The 21711-nt window shown below is 31.3% G+C and overlaps 13 protein-coding genes and 1 non-coding gene across 14 annotated transcripts; 5 read left to right on the top strand and 9 right to left on the bottom strand.

The window, feature by feature from the left end:
* Window positions 1-450: 450 nt before the first annotated feature.
* On the bottom strand, window positions 451-1215 carry BX664DRAFT_329144 (uncharacterized protein). Its single transcript, XM_051544733.1, has one exon. It carries the CDS (start codon window positions 886-888, stop codon window positions 589-591), a length of 300 nt encoding a protein of 99 aa, XP_051401655.1. The 5' UTR covers window positions 889-1215; the 3' UTR covers window positions 451-588.
* Window positions 1216-2435: 1220 nt separating this feature from the next.
* BX664DRAFT_278015 (cytochrome c oxidase subunit VB-domain-containing protein) lies at window positions 2436-3459 on the bottom strand. The gene is made up of 3 exons (XM_051541387.1): window positions 3274-3459; window positions 2840-3073; window positions 2436-2776 (listed from the first exon to the last, which is right to left on the bottom strand). The coding sequence occupies exons 1-3, from the start codon at window positions 3362-3364 to the stop codon at window positions 2646-2648; spliced, it is 456 nt and encodes a 151-aa protein (XP_051401654.1). The 5' UTR covers window positions 3365-3459; the 3' UTR covers window positions 2436-2645.
* A 109-nt stretch (window positions 3460-3568) lies between these two features.
* Window positions 3569-5099, bottom strand: BX664DRAFT_329142 (ras-like GTP-binding protein RYL2). Its single transcript, XM_051544732.1, has 6 exons — window positions 4881-5099; window positions 4516-4612; window positions 4398-4450; window positions 4201-4311; window positions 3974-4138; window positions 3569-3910 (listed from the first exon to the last, which is right to left on the bottom strand). The coding sequence occupies exons 1-6, from the start codon at window positions 4936-4938 to the stop codon at window positions 3762-3764; spliced, it is 633 nt and encodes a 210-aa protein (XP_051401653.1). The 5' UTR covers window positions 4939-5099; the 3' UTR covers window positions 3569-3761.
* A 227-nt stretch (window positions 5100-5326) lies between these two features.
* On the bottom strand, window positions 5327-7924 carry BX664DRAFT_294791 (3-isopropylmalate dehydratase). Its single transcript, XM_051542120.1, has 2 exons — window positions 6473-7924; window positions 5327-6318 (listed from the first exon to the last, which is right to left on the bottom strand). The coding sequence occupies exons 1-2, from the start codon at window positions 7858-7860 to the stop codon at window positions 5457-5459; spliced, it is 2250 nt and encodes a 749-aa protein (XP_051401652.1). The 5' UTR covers window positions 7861-7924; the 3' UTR covers window positions 5327-5456.
* Window positions 7925-9367: 1443 nt separating this feature from the next.
* On the bottom strand, window positions 9368-9975 carry BX664DRAFT_278007 (uncharacterized protein; the record flags this gene model as incomplete). The annotated part of the gene is made up of 1 exon (XM_051541386.1): window positions 9368-9975. A coding segment is annotated over exon 1 (207 nt), but the record flags the coding sequence as incomplete, so codon positions are not given.
* Window positions 9368-9978, bottom strand: BX664DRAFT_329140 (uncharacterized protein). The gene has a single exon (XM_051544731.1). The coding sequence runs from the start codon at window positions 9857-9859 to the stop codon at window positions 9680-9682; it is 180 nt and encodes a 59-aa protein (XP_051401650.1). The 5' UTR covers window positions 9860-9978; the 3' UTR covers window positions 9368-9679.
* A 1342-nt stretch (window positions 9979-11320) lies between these two features.
* Window positions 11321-12198, top strand: BX664DRAFT_329134 (uncharacterized protein). The gene is made up of 3 exons (XM_051544730.1): window positions 11321-11343; window positions 11469-11536; window positions 11608-12198. Exon 3 carries the CDS (start codon window positions 11668-11670, stop codon window positions 12010-12012), a length of 345 nt encoding a protein of 114 aa, XP_051401649.1. The 5' UTR covers window positions 11321-11343; window positions 11469-11536; window positions 11608-11667; the 3' UTR covers window positions 12013-12198.
* A 1263-nt stretch (window positions 12199-13461) lies between these two features.
* Window positions 13462-14304, bottom strand: BX664DRAFT_294788 (RNA polymerase). The gene is made up of 3 exons (XM_051542119.1): window positions 14163-14304; window positions 13807-14095; window positions 13462-13737 (listed from the first exon to the last, which is right to left on the bottom strand). Exons 1-3 carry the CDS (start codon window positions 14239-14241, stop codon window positions 13629-13631), a joined length of 477 nt encoding a protein of 158 aa, XP_051401648.1. The 5' UTR covers window positions 14242-14304; the 3' UTR covers window positions 13462-13628.
* A 148-nt stretch (window positions 14305-14452) lies between these two features.
* Window positions 14453-15593, top strand: BX664DRAFT_294786 (ribosomal protein L1/ribosomal biogenesis protein). The gene is made up of 5 exons (XM_051542118.1): window positions 14453-14519; window positions 14574-14701; window positions 14778-15041; window positions 15112-15210; window positions 15298-15593. Exons 1-5 carry the CDS (start codon window positions 14484-14486, stop codon window positions 15470-15472), a joined length of 702 nt encoding a protein of 233 aa, XP_051401647.1. The 5' UTR covers window positions 14453-14483; the 3' UTR covers window positions 15473-15593.
* Window positions 15594-15673: 80 nt separating this feature from the next.
* Window positions 15674-17439, top strand: BX664DRAFT_329127 (major facilitator superfamily domain-containing protein). The gene is made up of 6 exons (XM_051544729.1): window positions 15674-15878; window positions 15979-16297; window positions 16374-17007; window positions 17109-17161; window positions 17228-17287; window positions 17353-17439. The coding sequence occupies exons 1-6, from the start codon at window positions 15705-15707 to the stop codon at window positions 17397-17399; spliced, it is 1287 nt and encodes a 428-aa protein (XP_051401646.1). The 5' UTR covers window positions 15674-15704; the 3' UTR covers window positions 17400-17439.
* On the bottom strand, window positions 17440-18154 carry BX664DRAFT_329124 (uncharacterized protein). The gene is made up of 3 exons (XM_051544728.1): window positions 18067-18154; window positions 17783-17972; window positions 17440-17720 (listed from the first exon to the last, which is right to left on the bottom strand). Exons 1-3 carry the CDS (start codon window positions 18088-18090, stop codon window positions 17503-17505), a joined length of 432 nt encoding a protein of 143 aa, XP_051401645.1. The 5' UTR covers window positions 18091-18154; the 3' UTR covers window positions 17440-17502.
* Window positions 18155-18273: 119 nt separating this feature from the next.
* Window positions 18274-19956, top strand: BX664DRAFT_384662 (uncharacterized protein; the record flags this gene model as incomplete). The annotated part of the gene is made up of 7 exons (XM_051549196.1): window positions 18274-18347; window positions 18425-18570; window positions 18802-18857; window positions 19110-19147; window positions 19314-19329; window positions 19594-19765; window positions 19899-19956. Coding segments are annotated over exons 2-7 (429 nt in total), but the record flags the coding sequence as incomplete, so codon positions are not given.
* On the top strand, window positions 18922-19005 carry BX664DRAFT_t58. Its single transcript has one exon. It is a non-coding gene; the product is annotated as a tRNA-Leu (tRNA).
* A 775-nt stretch (window positions 19957-20731) lies between the features above and the next one.
* On the bottom strand, window positions 20732-21359 carry BX664DRAFT_329121 (uncharacterized protein). Its single transcript, XM_051544727.1, has 3 exons — window positions 21182-21359; window positions 20956-21108; window positions 20732-20876 (listed from the first exon to the last, which is right to left on the bottom strand). Exons 1-3 carry the CDS (start codon window positions 21268-21270, stop codon window positions 20786-20788), a joined length of 333 nt encoding a protein of 110 aa, XP_051401643.1. The 5' UTR covers window positions 21271-21359; the 3' UTR covers window positions 20732-20785.
* Window positions 21360-21711: the final 352 nt, after the last annotated feature.

Here is a 21711-nt window from a genome sequence, read left to right as displayed (position 1 = left end):
AAGAGTAGTTGATTACTGACAAGACATATATTATCTCAGGTGATGTTTAGATATAGAATAATAGAATCAATGGTCTTACTACTGCCTTTTTTTTTTTTTTTCTTTGTTGCATTTTCTTTTTTTTTTTTTTTGGAAATGCCCCTGAACCCAAAAATAAACATTGAGAATCCGCCAAAAAGAGAAAAAAAAGAAAACAGGATCAAAAGTCAAACAATTCCAAAAAAGAAAGATGTATCATTTTTATTTCTATTGTTATATTCTTAATTTCCTTATAAAAAAAAAGATAATAAAAATAACAAAACTTTTATATCTTTGAAATGAATAAAAATAATAAAAAGAAATTTAAAAAAGAATGAGATAGTATGTATTACACTTTCTCTTTTAAAAGACATTTTCCACGTTGTTTTCTCTAAATTAATAGTAAACTTTATTCATTAAGACAACAAACACTAAAAAAAAAAGTTGATTTTATTGAATAACTAATACAAAAGCTTCAAAAAACTAATATCAAGTAATAACATCACTAAGGGTAATCAAACACAAACTAAAAAAAATAAAATAATGAGAAGGAATCTACAGTAATAAAAACTAATATTGATAGTGTTGATGATGATGATGAGATTCTTCATCTACTCTTGCCAAAGCTGGAGGTTGAGAAGTGATAGATCGCATGGAACCATCAGATGGATGTCGAGCCAATTCTACAGCACCAGAACCAGAACCTACAGCCATACCATGACTAACACGACTTGATGCACTTTCTTGAGATCTTTGAGAAGGAGATCTAGGTAATTTAGCAACTACAGAAGCAACTACTCCCATAAAGCTTTGAGGACGCCATCGTGTATTTTGTTCTTGTGATGGTGGTTGTTGTGAAAAGTCTTGCATATCATCATGATTGAATTGATCTTTTTGTTCTTGATGTCGACGTCTATTATGTACCAAAAGTCCAGCAAGTCCAAGAGCAGCTACACAACCTACACCAAGACCTAATCCTAGACCAAGACTAGTATTCGTACTTCCATCATTATTGACAGCTTGAGTTTCAGTATAACTATCATTAGGATCACTATTTCCACCATTAGACGAAGGAGAGGCAGCAGCAGCAGCAGCAGCAGCAACAGGAGATGATGATGCTTTAGGAGTATTTGGTGAATTGATTTGATTTGGATCTTGAATAGTAGTAGTATCAGTAGGAGTAGGATTAGCTTCAGAAAAGGCATTCACTCCATTTTGTTCATTATTGTGTTTTCCAGCAGATGATGGTTGACTATGATGAGTTGTTCTTGTTGTTGTTCTTGTTGTTGTGGTGGTGGTGGTGGTGGTAGATTTTGGACGATGAGTTGTTGTATGTCTTGATGTTGTTTGTTTATGATCCTTACCCTTCTTTGAAATCGATTTGCTGTGATGATGGTGTCGAGGGGTTGGATAAATCCAGACTACTTTAGTTGAACAACGAACAGTAGTATGAGGTTTCAAAACATGAGTAGGGTGACCATGAATAGTAGTAAGAGTAGAGGTAGGCTTCCAAGTTTTGGTAGAACAAAGAGTTTTGGTTTGACGTTGTTTATGATGACGATGCTTTTTGTGATGAGTAGGAGTATGACGGACAGAAGTCGAAGTCGAACTAATAGTAGTAGTAGTAGTAGTAGTAGTAGGAGTAGGAGTAGTGTGATGAATCAAGTGAGAAGTTGTAATGGTATGATGTGCGTCGCCGTGACCTAAAAGAAAAGAAAAGATGAATGGACGTGTCAAAAGAAAAAGAAAGAGATAATTATTTACCCAAACAAAAGGAAATTTGAAGTAGGATAACGACGACCACTAGGAATAAGGATCGGTAAGTGTGAAGCATCAAATAAGATGCATTAATATATATATAAAAAGAAAGGAAAGGGGAAAGGTTGAGGAAGGAAAGGAGTTGAGAAAGAAAAGAAGTAATTAAAAAAAAAAAAAAAAAAAGGAAAAAAAAATGAAATCAAATAAAAAAAGGCACCACCGGGAATTCAACTACTTTTTTTTTTTTGGTGTGACATTACGAAACATTATTCAATCCTGTTTTTCTTTACTAGAATTAAAATATCATCGTTCAATCATCATCATTATTTTATTTTATTCAAAAAAAAAAAAAGACTATAAAATTATATTTATCTTTATTATAGTAATAATAATAATAAAAGAGTATTAAAATAAAAGTAATTATACATATAAGAAAAGATAAAAACTGAGATTAAAAGACATCCATTGTCTTACACGAGGATCATAAAAAACAAGTTCACACTATCCTTTTTATACTATTTCTATGAATCTACTATTTTCAAGTAATAACATAACACTCTAACCTTTATAGAATAATCATCATTCATCTTTATCCCCAATCAATATATTCATCCCTTTATTAGATATATATTCAACATCACAAATCATAAAAACAATCATTAAACGATAACAAAATAGATTTTTTTATTTTTATGTATATATATATAGAAAAATGGAGTTCAATAAGTTGGTAAAGAAAATGTCAAATACAAAACATCAAAGGTCGTAAAGTAGATCAATCTATATAAAAAAAAAAAACTCCCATTTCCTTGAATGTTTTCAATGGTCTTGATAAAATATATCGTTGTGGATGATGTTGATAATATTATTTAGTGATGGTGAGCATCTTCGGAACCGACAAAAGACATTTTGTAAACGGAGCCACATTCGGGGCATCGATCGTGTTCATGAGACTTGTCCAAGTTAATCCAAATAGTGTCGTGAGATTCGGCAGGAAAACCTAAAAGCATAAATGATCAATATCTATTTCTTTTCTATTTTTTTTTTATTATATAATTCTTACCAGTGCAACCAACAAAACGAATAGGATCATGAGATTCAACAATAATAGGGTTCTTGACAGTACCCAAGTGAGTCATGTTGAGAGGTGCAAGATCAAAGAGTTCACGACCTTCAATCTTGGCAAGCAATTCTTCACGTTCCAAACCAGTAGCTTGTTCGAGATCAGTGGGTACAGCACCAGTACTGGCTCCAGGACCGAAACTCTTGTCAGCCAATTCAGAAGATACAGAGTTTGCTATTTAAAAAAAAAAAAAAAGGGAATGCATTAGTCTTAAACTTCATAATATGACGGAAAATTCCAATATCCCTCTCTCTATATGTACTATATGATAGAAAATAACAAAATAAACCTCATAGGTTCAATCTTTTTTTTTTTCGTCAGAGTACATTGAATTTCCCCCGACTGTCAATAAACACAATAAAATATATATTTACATAGACGAGCACCAAAAACAGAGAAAGATCGAACAGTAGGACGAGTGGCCATAGGAGCGGCACGGATAGCGGCACGACGAAGAGCGAACATGGTGAATATGTAATATAAGAAAAAAAAAATAGATGAGAAGGGTGTTAAGGAAAAAAAGAATGAAAGGAGAGAAAAAACAAAAAGACAACAAAAAAATTTCACCCTGGCGGCGTCCAACAGTTTTGTTTTTGTTTTGTTTTTTTCACTGGTGATTTTTTTTTTTTTACTTCCCGCTACTTTTATTGGTTGAACCAGCAACATGTATGAAAACCCTTTCAAAGCACAGTTGCCGTGACGACGAGTTTATACTCTATTTAAAAGCCCGGTTCAAGTTAATCATGATGAGTGATAAAATCTAACAAACTATTTTTATTCAAAAGATAGATAAAAGGGTTGCACAATAGTAAAAGTGAACAATAATATAAAAAAAAAAAAGGTATAATGAATTTGTATATATCTAAAAGATGCCGCAACAAGAGGAAGGTTTGCTAGGTGGATCAGCTTCAATGATATTCATAGGAGGGGGTCGTCTTTTATCACGAGGAAGGTATTGTTTTCTATCCACCAGGTTTCTTGTCAAGTTCAAAAAAATATCATCAATTGCACCTAGAATAAATAAAACAAATGATCTAATCAATAAATCTAATCAAGTTATTTCAAATAATTTACCATCATCTTCTTTGGCGGAGACTTCATATAATAATGTATCCGGACCAAGAACGCGCGTGACATATTCTCGTGCTTGTTCCAGTGTTACTTCTCGACGTGATGCCAAATCTATTTTATTTGCTACGACAACCATCACCAATTCATCACTCATATTTCTTTTGAGTTCTATTAACATAACAAATAAATCGATCATTATTCTATTTTGTCGTTCATTCTTTTTCTTTTACCTTCTATCCAAGAGTGTAATTCTTGAAAACTTTCTTGAGATGTGATATCATATACTAGTAAAGCCGCCTGTGCACCTCTATAATAAAGTTTTGACATGGCTCGAAAACGTTCTAATAGATAAATAAATATAAAAGGACAAAAATATGAGTGTGTGAATATTATATATATGTGTAATATAAAAATTATCCATTATTACCTTGCCCAGCAGTATCCCATATTTGAAGATGTACTTTGCAATTGTCCACAGTACTATATAGAAGGTCCTCAGTTTATTCTATTTATTGGAAGTATGATATCTTTTTTTTTTAACTTACAGTTTCTTAGTCATAAAGGAAGCACCTATAGTAGAAGTAGAATTAGGTGCAAACGTTTTGGAGATGTAACGTACTACAAGTGAAGTCTTCCCTACACCTAAGAGTTCCACATTGGTAAAGCAACATAATAAAGAGAGAAGAAAAAAAAAAGAAAGAACGAGAGATATGAGTATAACAGTACAAGTATTTCCTTTTTCCTCCCACGCACACACACACACACATACACATACATCTTACAATGTATGCCAAGCTGAATCATGTTGTTATTATCAGACCTTCATAACCACACTTCAAGTAATATTCTGCTCCTTCCTTGTTTCAACCTTTTTTTTTTCTTTTTTTTTTTTTTTTTTTTTTTTGCTTGCCTTGACTACCAAGAATTACCACTTTTGCTTCCAAATTGGAGGTCCAAGAAGAATGCATCTTTATTGGTGTGTATGTATATGATGAAAAAAAAAAAGAAAATATAAAAAAGAGGATGATAACCAAAACGTATAGGTCAAGTAAATAAGATTGGTATCAAGAAAAAGAAAGAAAAGTAAAAGGAATAGAAGGGGGGAAATGAAAAATAAAAAAAAAAAAAAAGATAGAAAAAAAAAAAGAAAAAGAAGGGAAAAAAAAAAAAAAGAAAAAAAAAAGGAAAGAAATAAAACTTTTGCACTGCATAATAACGATCCTCCAAAAAAAAAAAATGTTGGCGCCAAAAAGGATAGTTTTTTTTCTTGTCTGACAGTCACCGGATCTGACAGAAAGGAGACAATTAGATCTTACATATTATATATAACAAGGATCAAAAATTACCAGGTTATTTCGTTTCATCCATTTTTCAATATCTAAAAACTTTAAATATTGATCTTTCCTAATTTTTATTATTTATTGTATATGATCAAAGGATAAATAATAAATTAAAAAACTAATATATAATCTAAACCAATGATAATCTACCAATCCAATTTTTGTTTCTTGGCTTCATGTACGTTGATCTTAGTAGCTTGTCCAGTATAATTCTTACCATCCAACCAAGGCCAAGTAGCAGTACGACGTGTTTCAAATGCAGCAATCTTGTCATCCTTTTGCATAGTCAAACCAATATCATCCAAACCATTGACCAAACAATGTTTACGGAAAGGTTCAACATCAAACTTAAATTCATGATGAGGAGATTTGACCACTTGATTCACCAAATCCACTTCCACTTCCAATCCTTCCTTTGCATCTGCTGCTAATTCATCCACTTGTTCTTGAGATAAAACCAAAGGCAACATACCATTTTTGAAGCAATTGTTGAAAAAGATATCAGCAAAGCTGGTGGCAATGATACAACGGATACCAAAATCATTGAAAGCCCAAGGAGCATGTTCACGAGAACTTCCACATCCAAAGTTGGGACCAGTACATACCAGAATTTTGGCTTGACGGAAAGGCTCCTTATTCAGTACAAAGTTGGGATTTTCTTCCTTCGTAGTAGGATCAAATCTTAAAGCATAGAATAATGCGCTGCCCAATCCAGTTCGCTTGATGGTTTTGAGGAATTGTTTAGGAATGATCATATCCGTATCAACATTGGCGATATCCAAAGGAGCTGCAATCCCTTTCAATGTTGTAAAAGTAGGCATACCAGATGCTGATTCTGATCCAATTGACTTGCTGACTGTTTTATTGGTACTGATGGACTGTGTTGAGTTATTGTTATTATTATCAGATTCAAGAGTTTGTTTGGGACTTTCAATTTCCACTGGTTGTCGACTAGTAGTATTGAGAACTTGTTCAGTAGGTAACATTTCACGAACATCTGTCAAATACCTAAAATTATATAAAAAGACGATGAGTTTATTATTCTATTTCCTTTTTTTTATCTTTTTTTTTTTTTTTGCTTCTTTATTCTTTATTCTCATCATCTCAATCCTTTTCTTTTTTTTTTTTCCTCTTTCTATACATATATATATATATTACTTACCCCTTAATACCAGCAGCAGCAGCCATAGCAGGACTACATAAATGAGTACGGCTTCCAGCACCTTGACGACCTTCAAAGTTTCGATTACTAGTAGAAGCACAACGTTCCTTAGGTTTAAGTTGATCAGGATTCATACCGAGGCACATGGAACAACCAGCTTCACGCCAATCAAAACCAGCTTCCTTGAAGATGACATCCAAACCTTCCTTTTCAGCTTGTAATTTGATAAGACCAGAACCAGGAACAACCATAGCATAGACCCAATCAGCCACCTTACGACCCTTGACAATATTAGCAGCAGCTCGCAAATCTTCAATACGCGAGTTTGTACAACTTCCAATAAAGACCTTATCAATTTTGACTTGTTCCATAGGTGTGTTTGGTTCCAAACCAATATAATCCAAAGCACGTTGAATAGCCAAACGACGAGTAGGATCAGATTCTTGAGAAGGATCAGGTACTTTTCCAGTAATAGGAACAACATCTTGAGGACTTGTACCCCATGAAACAGTAGGAGCAATATCAGCAGCATCGATTTCAACGTTAATATCATAAACAGCATCATCATCAGCACGTAAGGTGTTCCAGTAAGCTACAGCCTTGTCCCATTCCGCACCAGTAGGAGCCAAAGGTCGACCCTTGAGATAATCATATGTTTTTTGATCAGGAGCAATCATACCTGCACGAGCACCAGCTTCGATAGCCATATTACAAATAGACATACGACTTTCCATAGATTGTTCACGAATAGCCGAACCAGAGAATTCAATAACACAGCCAGTACCACCAGCAGTACCGATAACACCGATAATATGCAACACAATATCCTTTCCAGTCACACCTGGAGCCAAAGTACCTTCTACAGTAATTCGCATGTTCTTTGACTTTTTTTGTAAAATAGTTTGAGTAGCCAAGACGTGTTCAACTTCAGAAGTACCAATACCAAATGCAAGAGCACCAAAAGCACCATGAGTAGAAGTATGAGAATCACCACAAACAACTGTTGTACCAGGAAGAGTAAAACCTTGTTCAGGTCCAATAACATGTACAATACCTTGACGATCATCTTCCATACCAAAATAAGTTAAACCAAAAGATTGAATATTTTCTTCCAAAGTTTCACATTGAGTACGAGAGTCAGCTTCTTCAATAAAAGTAGTAATGCTTTTGAAGTTTTTACGGGAAGTAGTAGGAATGTTATGATCTACAGTAGCTAAAGTACAATCAGGACGACGAACAGGACGACCAGCATTACGAAGACCTTCGAAAGCTTGAGGACTGGTGACTTCATGAACCAAATGACGATCAATATAAAGAATACAAGTACCATCTTCTTGTTGATCTACTACATGGTCTTTCCAGACTTTATCGAATAAAGTTTGAGCCATTATTTGATATAAAGAGAGAGGGGAAAATAAAATAAATAAAAAATAAAAAAAAAATGTAAGGAAAGAGAAACAAGGAGAAAGAGAAAGAAATAAAAAAAAAGAAATGCACCCTTTTTTTTTTTTTCTTTTTTTCTTTTTTTCATTTTTTTTTTTTAATCCCACACTGACATTTGAGTAATAATGCATCCCAAAGATTTGATTGGACGATCTCAAGCTTGACTCAGTTCAACATTGGTGGGGAGTCATTTTGTTACAAGATAGTTTTTTTTATTTTGATTGGATGATGAGGTTAAAATGGATTCTTCTCCACTACGTCTTAGACAAACAACTGTTTTCTACTGCAGGAAGTCAACATATACACTTTATTCAATATATAAATGACGGGATTCAAAAATATAAGATATCGTAAAACTAGGAAATAAAATATAGTAAGGATAGAAAATGGATGATAGAAGAAAAAAAAATAAAGAGTTGACGCATAATCCAAATTGAATACAAGAAGAAGAAAAGGAGTGGTAGTAGTTCCATTGAGTGATTTGAATAATAGAAAATAAAATATATATATTTAATCAACATATCCATTGTTTTTTTATATATTTGTTTCAACTTACCTGTATTAAATACATCCTCATGAAGAAGTGATAACATATTTTTATATGTTACTGTATACAGTTTGATAATCACTTTGAATTGGAAACACCAAAGGAGATTTCAAAAAAAAAAAAAAAAAAAGAAAATGATTAATATACTGTATCATCATCAATCATCAATCAATGTGTTTTGACATACTGTGGAGCGATATCTGAAAAAGTGGGTAATGATACATCCATTTTGGGAAAGAGCGATATTTTTGTTTTATAACATCACGAAACTATTTTCTTGTTAGCTGACAAGAAACTTTTGAAAACAACTATAAAAATCATGCTATCGGACAAGTAAAAAAAAAGAATTGCCAGCTCCTGAAAGGGAAAAAAGGTTACCCGATAATATCATCCATCTTCTTGATCCTCATTCACAAGGAGATTGAGCTTATATGCAGAACGGAATAAAAGAGAAAGGAAATTGTCATCATTAAATAATATAAATCCTGATGATCAGATGTTTTTGATCCACTTTGTATGTTATACTTTGCAATGAAATATCATTGATGTCATACAAATCATTCACTCAATCTTTTATACAGCTATCATCAGGTTAATACTTTACACATGACTCTCATATTTTTCCGTCATACATCATTTAACATGACAGTTATCATCTTTTTAATTAATGATTGATTTTCACATCCATCTTTATATCATCTGTCCTCCCCTGATCTTATCTAATACAGAAATAATTTACCCTAATCATCCATCTATCAAAATCTATATTCTCGGAACTAAAAAAAAAAAAAAAAAAAAAAAAAAAAAGCTCATGAGAGAAAAAGATCATCTGTGATTTTGATCAAATGTTTATAAAGATAGTTCTCATCCATCATCAATATCAAACAAAAAAGATAGAACGAAGATGAATGGTGGGGAATCAAAACAGTGTATATGTATATTTTTATTAAATTGACATGAGTAAAAAAAAAAATGGAAATGTGTATATATGAATGAAAAAAAAAAAAAAAGTATAATACTAATGTAATGAGAGAAGGGAGGAGATAATCATTTTGTTTTTTCTTTTTTTTCTTTTGGTCTTCTTTTTTTTTTTTTATAGAGAGAAAATTCATTACAAGATGTATATTTAAAACACCGGCTAAGATCGGTCATCATCATATGTTTGCTTTGAAAATACTACTGCAACAACAAAAGACGCATGAACAAAATAATCAATATTAATATTGAGGTCGAGTTGGCGCACGAGATCGACAATCAGGACACCAGCTAGTTTCAAAGTATCGACGATGAATCAAACAATAGTTTTTGCCACGGCCTTGACATACTGGCAATGACATGGTAGAGTTAGGATGATTGACTTGTTCGTTGGTGTTGGTTGAAGTAAATGATGAACCCATGATATTGACGTAAGTATAATAATGCTTTTTTTTAAAAAAAAAAAAATGATGATGAAAATGAGAATGATGATGGGTGGGTATCAAGTAAGTAAAATAAAAAAAAAAAAAAAAGATCGAAAATGAAAATAGATTGAAAAGAAAAAGAAGAAGAATAATAAAAAAAAAAAGTAACCTTTATATATATATATATATATAATGCTTTTATCCATCCAGTGGCTTAAAAATACCTGGACATTGTGAACGAGGGAATACAATGTTGTCACACCCAAATTTTTTTTCTTGTGGATCGTTCTCATGCAATGGAAAAGAACTCTTTATTGCAATCAGATCATATCATCACCTGCAAAAGTAAGAATCACGAGTCTGTTTGTGTTAAAAAAGGGTTTGATGATCATGGGCATCATTATACTTTTTTTTCTTTGTATTCAATTCCATTTTTATTCTCTGTCACTTTGTGTTCTTTTTTTTTTTTTTTCATTCACTCTTTCTTTGATTTTTCTCATTCTCTCTCCGAGGAAGGACCTATCCAAAAAAAAAAAAAAAAGGATGTAGTTAGCTTTTTTTTTTCTTTCTTCTTCATCATCACTTTATAAATCAATCTTTTTCTGTTCCCCCACCCCCAATTATATCCTCCGTCGTCCCCATGACCTTATTTTGGGTTACATCGCGATATCGCACTTGTGTATCGTCCGTCATCATTTAATTGGAATCCATCCCCCCCAAAATAACTACCTAGAAAAGAAAGAAGAGAATAAAGAAAATTTGGATTAAAAATGAAAGGAACTAGTAGGATTATATTGGAAACAAAATAATCAGTTCATTTAGTTATTTCATCAAGATGATCAGTATACACACATATATAGATTATAAAGTTCATAGGAGATGATTTGCATGAATCATATTTATATGAAAAAATCAGGGGTCAAAAAAAAAAGAAGAAAAATGGCTCGAGCGTACAGTTCCTTTTTGTTGTTGTTAAGGTAATGTTTTTCTATGGATCTCATTTACTGTAATGACAACATATACATAAATATCACTAAACGATTTTTTTTCTTTTCAACTCTGTATCACTCTTTTTTTTTTCTATCATCCTCTATTTCCATCATTGTGGTAAATGATGGAAAAACTATGAAAAGAGTCTATTTCTTTTTTTGTTGTTAGACTAATCAATTATAGCGTGTGATAACTGCTGATTCTCATTATCCTAAGAAATCACCATCTTTGCCATCATCATCATCATCATCATCATCATCATCATCTAATAAACCATCATTCATCATAAGAAAAAAAAATGAATCAGCCATCATTACTATCGTTATGGTTAACATTGTCATCAAATTTTATTATTTATCATCCATCCATCCATTACCAACAATCATCATCATCAAGAACAACCATACTACACATAGGCATATTTTTCTGTTTTAGGAGAGACAGAGAAAAAAAAAAAAAAAAGAAACGGCTCCGAATATTTTTTCCCAGAGGTAGTACCAGTCGAATTTTATGTACACCGTCCCATGATGGGGTCTTCATGGTTACCTAAACAACAATAACCTTTTTTTTTTTCTCTTCTCATTTTTTTTTTCTTTTTTTACTGCTGTTTGCGTAGCCGGACCCAGATCGCCTTTTTTTGTCAATCTTACCCTAACTGGCATCAATTTGGTACAAATACAAAAGGTTACCTCTTTCCTATACTTTGTGTTAATGGTGTATAATTATTATTACCTTTTTTTTTTTTTTTGCTATAGGTCTTTTGATGGTGATGATGATGATTGATTGACTGATGAGTGAAGATAAACGTTGATCGAATGATGATAGTTTGGACGATGATAATGATTGCTGATGATGATGAGATTGATTTTGTTGACAACAATGACAACAGTGATAATGATGATGATGTTAAAGAGCTCCTTCACAACGCAAGGAAAACTAATCAGAAATTGGCAAACTTTCACGCGTCCTTACCATTTTTTTTTTTACTTTTGTTTTGTATAACCCTGTCTATTTATGATGATCTCTTTTTACCTTTTTCAAAGCAAATAGAACATCACGATAATATTTTTTTTGTCGTTCACTTGTCATTCTCCCGTGATATGCTCTTTACCCATGCATATGTATATTGTCTTTTTTTTTTTATATCAAAAGAAGTCTGATGGCCTAACTTGGGTAATCATTACTATTTTATTCACTTCTACCTTTTCGTTTCTATAAATAAAAGGATCTGTTTTCATTTATAGCGAATCCTTACTTTCTATAAATATAGATATATGGAACTATCTAAGTATAATATTCTTTTATATCACTTATATATGTATATACATATTAAAAAAAAAAAAAAAGAGCAGAGTGTAAGACATTTTTTCATGGAAACCGTCTTCGATCATGTCCGTCCGTCAGACCTGGGTACAAGCAAGCAAAAAAAAAAAAAAAAAAAAAAAAAAAAAAAAGTTGATATTTTTACTTTTTGTATGAGGGTGCACAGTTCACATGACAGATGATCTCTAAGTACACGCCTTCTAACATTGGTATTTCATGTGGAGTAAGAAATGTACTAGTGTAAAAAAAACTAACACTTAGTTCATCGATTAGAAAAAAAAAAGCTTAACTTTATTCAAGTTCGAGCGATTTAGCGCAGGAGTGAAAAACTCCGGGTTCCTCTTTCCCTCGTTTTGCCAAGCCAAGAAACGCGAGCTAGAAAAGAAAGTTCATGTTATCATATCATATGAATTTGAACCCATAAAAGTGTTTTTTTTTATCGATGACCCAGTAAAGAGGATAATATGATTCTCATGCATAAAGATAAGTTAAGTGTGCATAAAAAAAAGTTGTATTTTCATGTCACTATAAAAAGAGATTGAGATCGAGTTACTATATATGGATTTTTTTTTTTTTTTTTTTTACTTCTTCTCCATCTCTCCCCTCATTCATAGCAACCCTTCACCTAAATATTGACTATCTCATGAAAATAGGTCATCAGTACTGAACAGACAATGTACAAAGAAAAAAATAGAATGATCTAGTTGATTCTCATATCATTTCTCTTCAAACACAGTCTCTTTGTCATCATCATGCATTGTGTGAATAACGATAGGTTGCAGGTAGATCAAAATTATTTCAAAATACGACATCTTCAAGTATGATGAAAAAAAAAAAAAAAAGGAGAGAGAATGGTAGAAAAAAAAAGACTTGATTCATCATCATCATCAACATGAGATCCACGACGATCAGTTAGAACATTTTTGTATAAAACTCCAGATCATCTAATCGTCACACAGTCTTTTTATGACATCGCCATATTTCAATGGTATCCAAATCTTACTTTATCATTTGAATACAAGTAATATTCACACCAAAAATCAATAATCATATGCTATCATGATAAAAAAGGTTTGTCTTTATTTCTAATTCTATATCGATTCTATGCCAAAAAAGTGTCATTACAAAACAAAGACCACCGAAGAGTCCAAAAGTAAAGGATCATCCAATCCGTACCTTTCACCAATATCCAATCCAATAAAAAAAATAAAATAAAAAAGGCTTTCATGTTGTTGTGTTTCCTATAAAAACAATTGTATCCAGATGTCAATACGTTTTGTGTATACCCGAAGATAATCCCTGTTAAGACAATAATGTTCCATGATCATGTCTTTTTTTTTTATTGATAATAAAATGATGATAAAAGAAAGGAAAAAGATATATGAATATATACAATAACTGATGATAATAGTAATAAAAAAAAAGAATAACAACTAATACATTTTATCTATGTCTACTTTCGCATCAATAAATAAACATTTTCACCTACAGTGATCTTTTGCAAATGTCTATAGTCACCTTCTAAACACATCAATAAACCACCAAACGACACATAAACAGAACTATATATATATATATATATAAAACAATCGGTTAGTTTAATCTATAGATTTAATATGGATCATACTTACACTCTTTGACCAGCAGATACATTGGTAGCACCACTTCCACTTGTAGAATCATCATAACGGTAAACCTTCCCAAACATAACATATTCATATTCATCACTCAAGTCACGTTCTCCAGGAGCACGTTCTCTCCAACTTTCTCTAGTATCAGTACCAGTTGATCCATCCAATGCTAAAGATGAGGCAAGCATCAAGGAGAACTTTTCAGCAATGTCCAAAGGATAAAGTTCAGAATTCACGTCCAAAGTCAAGTCCATTTCATAGTTTTCAGATCGAGCAATCACACGAGACACTATTAAAAAAAAAAAGATAATAATGTTTACAATACAAGTTTATAAATGAAATATTCTATTCTTTACCTCTATCAAAACGCTTGCCATTGGGATCAATATCTTTGATATCAAAAATATCTTGGAATAAAATGTTATTTTCAGCCATAATATATATAGAGAGACAAAGAGTTCTATGTGATGGGTACCGTTTGCCTTAGAAAAAAAAAAAAAAAAAAGAAGAAGAGAAAAAAGAGGAAGAGAAAAAAAAAAAATTAACCACTGGGCGCAAAAAAAGAGAAGCAGTGGAAAAAAATAAAAAAGTCAACTCAGCCACTCTTTCTTTTTCTTTCTTTCACTCCTTTTATTTTTTTTTTTTTCTGCATAGTCTTCTCTATCATAATAATAATCATGGGTGTTACTAGTATAAATATTGATCAAACCAAAGTAAGTTTTATCAAATATAAAAAAAATAATATTGACTCATATAATATATCATAGGCAAGAAACTCCATCAAGATACTCTATAATCATATCAAAAAGAATCCTTCCAATGAAGACCAAGTAGTTTGGTTGATTATTACTACAATGAATACCATCCTTACGTCAAGAGAAAAAGTTGCTATGATGTATGTATAACAAATAGAACTATTTACTATGATCAAAACTAATTCTCCTTTTTTTTTTTTAAAAAAAAAACAATAGTCCTTTGAAACACTCGTTACAAAAAGCAGGCACTCGACGTTGTCTTTTCTCAAGAGATCCTCAACAAAAATATAAAGATCTACTGATATCTCAAAAGGTCAAAGGTATACACAAAGTCATTAGTATCTCCAAATTCAAAAAACAACACGGTTCCAAAGAAGGACGACAACAATTGCTGGATCAATACGATATCTTTTTAGTGACCGATAAAGGACTTTGGGATCGATTGCCTCGTGTTTTAGGCAAGCAATTATTCAAACAAATGTAAATAGAGAGAAATTATAAACAAATTGAATATATATATATATTGAACTCTTTTCTTTTTTATCTTTAGTACGCCATTGTTACTTAATATGGAAGGAACTGATATTCAAAAAGAAGTGATTCGATCTATTCATTCAACCTATATGAATTTCCGAAAAGGGGATTGCCAGTAAGTTTATATATATATATTAAGTTATACATATATAATCTCACATTTTTTCTTTTTATTATTATTATTATAATTTATAATCACTAGTTCAATAAAGATTGCATTAACAAGCCATACTAGTCAACAAGCTTATGAAAACATCATGAACGCTATAGACAGCATAGTAGCCGCATTACCTGGTGGAGTTGAAAACCTTCGATCTCTTTTTATCAAGACTGCCGATTCTACTAGTTTACCCATTTATGAATATGTAGAAGAATAGTTTAGATTATATAACAATAATAATAAAAGAAAATACCAACTTGTATATAAAATTTTTTGAAATGATTATCTTGCTTAGTTCATTGGGAAACTATGGAGGGACAAACCTTGTTTTCAAACTCAAATGCAACTCAATAAAAAAAAAAGGGGGATAAGTAGTTCTTTTCTCTCTCTTTTCTTTTCTTTTCTTTCTTTTTTTTTTTTTTTTTTTCTAGTGTTGTATATTCATTCTTATGGTCAGTGATCATACTAGAGCTGTATCTGATGAGCGAACTGCTCTATTGGAAGCATCTCCTGTGAAACAAACGAAACCATGTTGGAAAGATCTTCATCCCTATATTCGTCCTTTGATTGCCTCCAACTTTATTGCTCTCATAGCAGGTCTCAATGATGGCAACTTGGGTATCGTAAGTAACTCATACATTTATTATTTTATATCAAACAATTTACTTTTTTTTTTTTTTTGTTGTTGTTGTTAATATTAATTGAAATTTCATATTTATATAGATTATCCCTCGTCTTAAAATATATTACGATATATCCGATGCAACGGTGTCTATTCTATTTTTATGTAATGCTCTTGGATTTTTTATGGCGGCTGGTTGCAATGGGTATCTTGTACACAAATTTGGTCAATTGAATACAATCTTTTTGGGTGCAGGTGCAATCACTGGTGCTTACTTAATTCTGGTCCAGGGTCTGGCTTTTCCTATCATGTGCTTCTGTATGATGATTCAAGGAGGGGGTGTAGGTTTAATGGATGGTGCTGTGAATGTCTTTGTAGCAAACATTCCTATGGCTACATTGATGTTGAATATTCTCCATGGTAAGAAAGAATAATTTTTTTTCTTTTTTTACTTTGATTCACTCATTCTTTATTTTTTTTTTTTTTTTTACATTAGCTATTTATGGTGTAGGTGCGATGATCACGCCATCAATATCTACTGCGCTACTTGCTCATAATATATCTTGGAAAGGCATCTATGTATTTTTATTATTTGTGGCTCTAGTGAATATTGTGCTGATCACCATTGGATTTCGAAATGTGGATTTGGAAGGCAAAACATCACAAACGACAACAACTTCCACTGATGAACAACAAGATGATAAATCTGTACGACGACTCGCCATTTTCAATCGTATGACATTACTTGGTGCACTTTATATCCTTACTTACGCTGGCGTAGAAGTATGTGTAGGAGGATGGGGTTACTCCTATTTGACACAAGGGATGAATGGCAATGAAATTGATATGGGCTATGTGATTTCCGGGTACTGGGCAGGGCTCGCCGTGGGTAGATTGATTCTTGGATGGTTTACTGGTACATATGGTGAGAAACGCATGATCTCTATCTTTACTATTACCGCAGCAAGTCTTCTCTTGTTAATATTTCTTGTACCTGATATATGGTTGGATTCTCTTTTCATGATTCTTGTTGGTTTCTTTATTGGTCCCATGTTCCCATCTTGTGTTTCTTTGGCTTCCAAAGTCCTTCCTCGAAATATGCATCCTACTGCCATTGGGTTTATGTCTGCGTAAGTTTTTTATTATTATCGTTATTCCAAAAAAAAAAAAAAAAAATTAGTTACATCACATGGTGGATTATTTCTAATCAACATCTTTATTCTACTTTTAGATTTGGTGCTGGTGGAGCAGCCTTCTTTCCCTTTTTGGCTGGACAGATTGCTGGCAAGATAAAAAAAAAAAAGGTATAGATGATAGAACTAATCCTATTTATTCTATTATTTCTTTCAGGTTTTGTTGGAATCATTTATATGCCTCTTGCTTGGTTTACTTGTGCTGTGGTGATGCAAGGTAAAAATCATATATTATATATACATTATCTTTTCATCTGACTCTTTTTTTTATATACAAAACAGTGATCTGGACTTTTATTCCCAATGGCAAATCTAAAATGTTATTTTAGACGGATGCTTTTAATTTAGTATCTATATCAAAGAAATAAACCTCTTTTGTTCATTTTATTTGTAAAATTGACATTCTAATACTAATATTACAACTAAACTAAACTAGTGAGACTTGGAAGAGGAAGAACCTTGTTTTCTAGATTGTTTAACGAATTGAGCAACTTGATCAGCAGTAATCTTATACCAAATATAAAAGCAAGATAACATAAAGAGATGAAGACCTGTCAAAGCCCATGATACTGTTGGAGTTAATGGTCCATCCATCCTTGATTGAAAACAAAATAAGGCAACTAGAGCATGATAGATCATAAATCCAATAGCTATATAATACCAGTTAAAAAATCAAAAGTATCATTCATTTCATTTTTCTAATATATATTACCTGCTACTCGTTTACCAGGAAGCATATTGGGTAAGCTGTAACTAAAGAAACCAGTAACAGCTGATCCTAATAAAGCTGCACCATACGATCGAGCTACAAACGAAGCATAATCATCAGACAATGATAAAAACGAGATAGTGTGAGGATAAAGTATCAATTGTAAAGCAAATCCACCTTCTAATAAACTATGCTATTATTGTAATAATAATAATAAAAAAGAAAGAAAGAATCATTAATAAAGTACTATCATTTTAATGGTATTCAAATATAAAGTGAATATTTACAATAAGGAATGTAGTATTGATCATCTTCTTTTTATTTTAAGTTTTGGTATTGAAAGAAAAGAAGAAGAAAACAGAAAGAAAGAAAAAAGAAAAAAGGATAGGTAGAAAGGGGACGATTTTTTTAATTCCGCTACTTGACCCAAATGCTGGGTATATGGAGCTCATGATATTTTTTTTTTTTATTTCTTTCTTTTTCTTTCACATAACCATTAATACTTCTTTCTCAAACAAATCATTATGCATACTACCTTGGATATTTAGTAAATAAATAATAAAAAAAGGAAAGTAAATACAATGACACAATGATTCTCATAAAAAAAAAAACCAATGGACTTATTCATATATATATATCATCTAGTAGGATCTAACTCAAATTAAAAAAAAAAAAAGAATACATTACTAGAAACGACTACATGAATGCTCATTCACTATGGTTTCAATGTCATCCACTTAATGAAAAACATACTCGACAATTAGATTTATTACAAAGTCTCTACGTTATAGGTACCTAAAACAAAATTTTTAACTCATTCCATGTATTCTCTCTCTGACTTTTTTTTATTTATTTCTTCTATAGGTTTATATGTATATAAATAGTTATTTAAAATAGATTTATTATCTTTTGTAGTATAATATACAAGTATAGTTATAGAATTCCTTTAACCAAATAAAAAAAAAAAACCATCGGGTAAAAATTTAAACTATGATCCAGATCACAGGTGTTTTTTCTTCCAGATATACGAGGTTCAGATCCGGTAGATGGTGACAAAGTCGTACAATCTTCCAAAAATGTAGTTACATTCAAATTCCGACGTTTAGGAATATAATATATTTTTGAAAAAAAAATTTAGTTATGGTGAGATGGCCGAGTTGGTCTAAGGCGTCACGTTAAGGCCGTGATCTCTATCGGAGGCGTGGGTTCGAATCCCACTCTCATCATTGATTTTTTACTTTTTATCATGTCAAAAATGTGATATTGTTAATTTTTGATGATAATCAATGTTTTTTTTGAATGTAGTGTTAATGATGATTGAATTGGCAAGGAAAAAGCTATAAAAATCGCAAAGTGGGGAAGTGAAAGGTAAAAAAAATGTGATTTCAAAGTCAGCTTACTTACGGATTTTTTGTAACCTTCCTTTTACTTTTATCTTTTTTTTTTTTCCTTCTCTCTTTTTCAACTTTTTACATCGTTTCCTTCACTTATTGAATGGTCGTATATTTTTATGCTGAATATTCAATATCACTAGTGGTGCAAAGAAAAAGGTAAGGGATGTCAAAAGAAAACGAAAAAATAATATATTAACAAAGTTCGGTTACTAATCTCTTTTTTTTTTTTTTAATCCTTCTGGTTAATGAAGATTTTTCAGTTCTATAGTGAAAAAGAAAATGAGTCGATAGTATTCTATTTTGTCGCTATTGGTCTTGGTCACTGTTTTTTTTTTCTTCTTCTTGGTAAGTCACCCATTTATTTCTTATATCTACATGATTTGGTTTTTGATTGATTTCTTTCTTCTTTTTCTCTTCTAGCCTGTCTTCTTACTCCTATACACAAGTACCCATTGGATGGATGCGCAACCAGAGGAGGTCGATAGATTACAACAAATACAGCTTGATGAAAAAAGATTGGATCAATTGGACATGCGCTTGAATCAGCTGGATAGATATGCGATAGGACAACAGAATGGAGGGCTTGTATCAGGTACAGAAAATCAATATAAATATCTACTTTATGATCTTCTTCGGTTTTGGTAATCCTTGTTTTTTTTTTTTCTATTTGGCTCCTACTATGATGACTACTCTATGGAAACTATTGGTTTTGTTTTTATATATAGTACATTATTTATTTATATTCTTCCTCAATAAACTCATCTTTTTTTTTTCTCTTTGCCATTTACTATCGTTTATCACTTATTATCAATTCTATAGAGTTAAAAAGCAAACATATATGATTGGTAGATAGAGACTATACTTGTGGATTTTTCCTAATATAGGAGGGTGGAGAGACAAATGAATATTTCTTTTTAGAAGTAGTGAAGAGATGTTGTTAGATAAAGTTGATCATTAATCCATGCCGATGCGTATGCGATGAAATTAAACATTTACTGAACTTGAAAAAGTTAGATGGTAATATGACTAGGAGAGAAACACTGCACAAATGACATAGGGAAAAACGATGCTACAAGGAAAAAGACAGTTTAAATATCATATCTAACGTTATACGTATATGGTAGACATAGTTTGCAGTGCTGATCATCAGTTTAGGCTTATTTGAAAAGGATGTGTATACGTTTGATGCAAGTAATAGGAGACAATGCTGAAGTTTTGCATCGCATTAATTAGGAAGTTTGAAACTTTGGCGTATTTAGTTTCAAACATTTACCAAAGCTATGGGATTATTCTTGACAGATTTGTCATCCATCTGCATTAAGGAAAGGGCTGATATTCTGTCTTTGAATAAAGTGATGATGATGATTATACTAGTAATGGTACTATATTTTTGTTAACCTTATCCCCAAGAAGACATAAACAAAGATGCTGTAGATTGTTAAAAGACAAAACAAAACAAAACAAAAAAAAAAAAAAAAAAAAATGGTAACAAATGTAATACATATATATATATATATATATATATATATATATATATATATATGAATGCCAGTTTTTTTTTTTTTTTATTATTTTTATTTAATATGTACACTAACTAAAGGTATAAAACTAATTAATCATCTTCTATCACTAAAGGAGGATACTTTTCCAATGCCAGTTTCATTTCATCAGGATATTTCAATTCTAATTGATTTTTGATCTTTCTATAAATAATAATCATAATAAAAAAGTATCAATTATGCAAATGACGCACAGGATATGAGCCTTTTTTTTTTTTTTTACCTTAGTTTCATAAAGACATTATCAAGATCTGACTTAACTTCCCGTAATAACTTTGTATGAGATTCGAAATGACCATGTACTTGTTGATAACGAGATTTACTAAAGTTATTGAAAGCTTCAAGGTTCCGTTGACTTGTTTGGTATATATCAAAACTAACAAGAAGAAAAAAGATAATAATAATTTGTATTTCCATTAATGTATATATATATATATATATATAATTACCATTCTTCTTGATCTTTTAACATGGAAGTTACATATTCTTGATTATCTATATCAATAAGATGTTGTGCTATTGTACTTGGTAAACTCATTTCCAAAGATATACATATATATATATATATAAAGAAAAAGAAAGAAAGAGAGACAAAAATGCCTGGGTTGGTTAGGAAGTGGAAAAAAAAAAAAAGAAGCTTTGATTGATATTTGGCTCCGCTTTCTTATATTTTGTATGTGTTGAACAAAATCCTATCATTTTTTTGTACCCACCAAACCTATTGAGACTAATTACCTTGTGTTCATTCTTTTGATGGATCATGGTAGAACAAAACTCATATGATAAATAATAATAATAAAAAAAGAAGCCATCCTCATCTAACCAGTTAAAAAAAAAAAAGGAAAAGAAAAAAAAAATAGATTAAATATAATAATCAAATCTTTGATACCTATAATCATGTCATATCTTACTTAACTTTTTATTTGATAAGTGAGAGAAAATTGATTTTGATTGTTGTTTGACAAGAATCGATGCCAAA

The sequence above is a fragment of the Halteromyces radiatus genome, assembly GCF_025201355.1.
Source record: "Halteromyces radiatus strain CBS 162.75 chromosome Unknown BX664scaffold_3, whole genome shotgun sequence".
Classification (NCBI taxonomy): domain Eukaryota; kingdom Fungi; phylum Mucoromycota; class Mucoromycetes; order Mucorales; family Cunninghamellaceae; genus Halteromyces; species Halteromyces radiatus.
Note: the sequence above shows the minus strand (reverse complement) of the source record. Positions and strands in the feature narration are given on the sequence as shown.

Bases quoted from the DNA above. Each gene is read 5' to 3' on its own strand.
- BX664DRAFT_329124 (XM_051544728.1), bottom strand. From the start codon at position 18,090: ATGATCAATACTACATTCCTTATT. The intron at 17,973-18,066 runs GTAAATATTCAC...TTACAATAATAG, and splicing joins TCAATACTACATTCCTTATT to CATAGTTTATTAGAAGGTGG. The intron at 17,721-17,782 runs GTAATATATATT...GGTATTATATAG, and splicing joins TCCTGGTAAACGAGTAGCAG to CTATTGGATTTATGATCTAT.
- BX664DRAFT_329142 (XM_051544732.1), bottom strand. From the start codon at position 4,938: ATGCATTCTTCTTGGACCTCCAATTTGGAAGCAAAAGTGGTAATTCTT. The intron at 4,613-4,880 runs GCAAGCAAAAAA...TGGAACTCTTAG, and splicing joins GGTAATTCTTGGTAGTCAAG to GTGTAGGGAAGACTTCACTT. The intron at 4,451-4,515 runs GTAAGTTAAAAA...CCTTCTATATAG, and splicing joins TCCTTTATGACTAAGAAACT to TACTGTGGACAATTGCAAAG.
- BX664DRAFT_329144 (XM_051544733.1), bottom strand. From the start codon at position 888: ATGCAAGACTTTTCACAACAACCACCATCACAAGAACAAAATACACGA.
- BX664DRAFT_294786 (XM_051542118.1), top strand. From the start codon at position 14,484: ATGGGTGTTACTAGTATAAATATTGATCAAACCAAA. The intron at 14,520-14,573 runs GTAAGTTTTATC...AATATATCATAG, and splicing joins TAAATATTGATCAAACCAAA to GCAAGAAACTCCATCAAGAT. The intron at 15,042-15,111 runs GTAAATAGAGAG...TTTTATCTTTAG, and splicing joins AAGCAATTATTCAAACAAAT to TACGCCATTGTTACTTAATA.
- BX664DRAFT_329121 (XM_051544727.1), bottom strand. From the start codon at position 21,270: ATGAGTTTACCAAGTACAATAGCACAACATCTTATTGATATAGATAAT. The intron at 21,109-21,181 runs GTAATTATATAT...TCTTCTTGTTAG, and splicing joins TTAAAAGATCAAGAAGAATG to TTTTGATATATACCAAACAA. The intron at 20,877-20,955 runs GTAAAAAAAAAA...TATTATTTATAG, and splicing joins AATGTCTTTATGAAACTAAG to AAAGATCAAAAATCAATTAG.
- BX664DRAFT_278015 (XM_051541387.1), bottom strand. From the start codon at position 3,364: ATGTTCGCTCTTCGTCGTGCCGCTATCCGTGCCGCTCCTATGGCCACT. The intron at 3,074-3,273 runs GTAAATATATAT...TTTTTTAAATAG, and splicing joins TGTTTTTGGTGCTCGTCTAT to CAAACTCTGTATCTTCTGAA. The intron at 2,777-2,839 runs GTAAGAATTATA...TTATGCTTTTAG, and splicing joins TCGTTTTGTTGGTTGCACTG to GTTTTCCTGCCGAATCTCAC.
- BX664DRAFT_329140 (XM_051544731.1), bottom strand. From the start codon at position 9,859: ATGGGTTCATCATTTACTTCAACCAACACCAACGAACAAGTCAATCAT.
- BX664DRAFT_329134 (XM_051544730.1), top strand. From the start codon at position 11,668: ATGATGATAGTTTGGACGATGATAATGATTGCTGATGATGATGAGATT.
- BX664DRAFT_294788 (XM_051542119.1), bottom strand. From the start codon at position 14,241: ATGGCTGAAAATAACATTTTATTCCAAGATATTTTTGATATCAAAGAT. The intron at 14,096-14,162 runs GTAAAGAATAGA...TTTTTTTAATAG, and splicing joins TGGCAAGCGTTTTGATAGAG to TGTCTCGTGTGATTGCTCGA. The intron at 13,738-13,806 runs GTAAGTATGATC...ATATATATATAG, and splicing joins GTATCTGCTGGTCAAAGAGT to TTCTGTTTATGTGTCGTTTG.
- BX664DRAFT_329127 (XM_051544729.1), top strand. From the start codon at position 15,705: ATGGTCAGTGATCATACTAGAGCTGTATCTGATGAGCGAACTGCTCTA. The intron at 15,879-15,978 runs GTAAGTAACTCA...ATATTTATATAG, and splicing joins ATGATGGCAACTTGGGTATC to ATTATCCCTCGTCTTAAAAT. The intron at 17,008-17,108 runs GTAAGTTTTTTA...TTCTACTTTTAG, and splicing joins GCCATTGGGTTTATGTCTGC to ATTTGGTGCTGGTGGAGCAG.
- BX664DRAFT_294791 (XM_051542120.1), bottom strand. From the start codon at position 7,860: ATGGCTCAAACTTTATTCGATAAAGTCTGGAAAGACCATGTAGTAGAT. The intron at 6,319-6,472 runs GTAAGTAATATA...ATATAATTTTAG, and splicing joins GCTGCTGCTGGTATTAAGGG to GTATTTGACAGATGTTCGTG.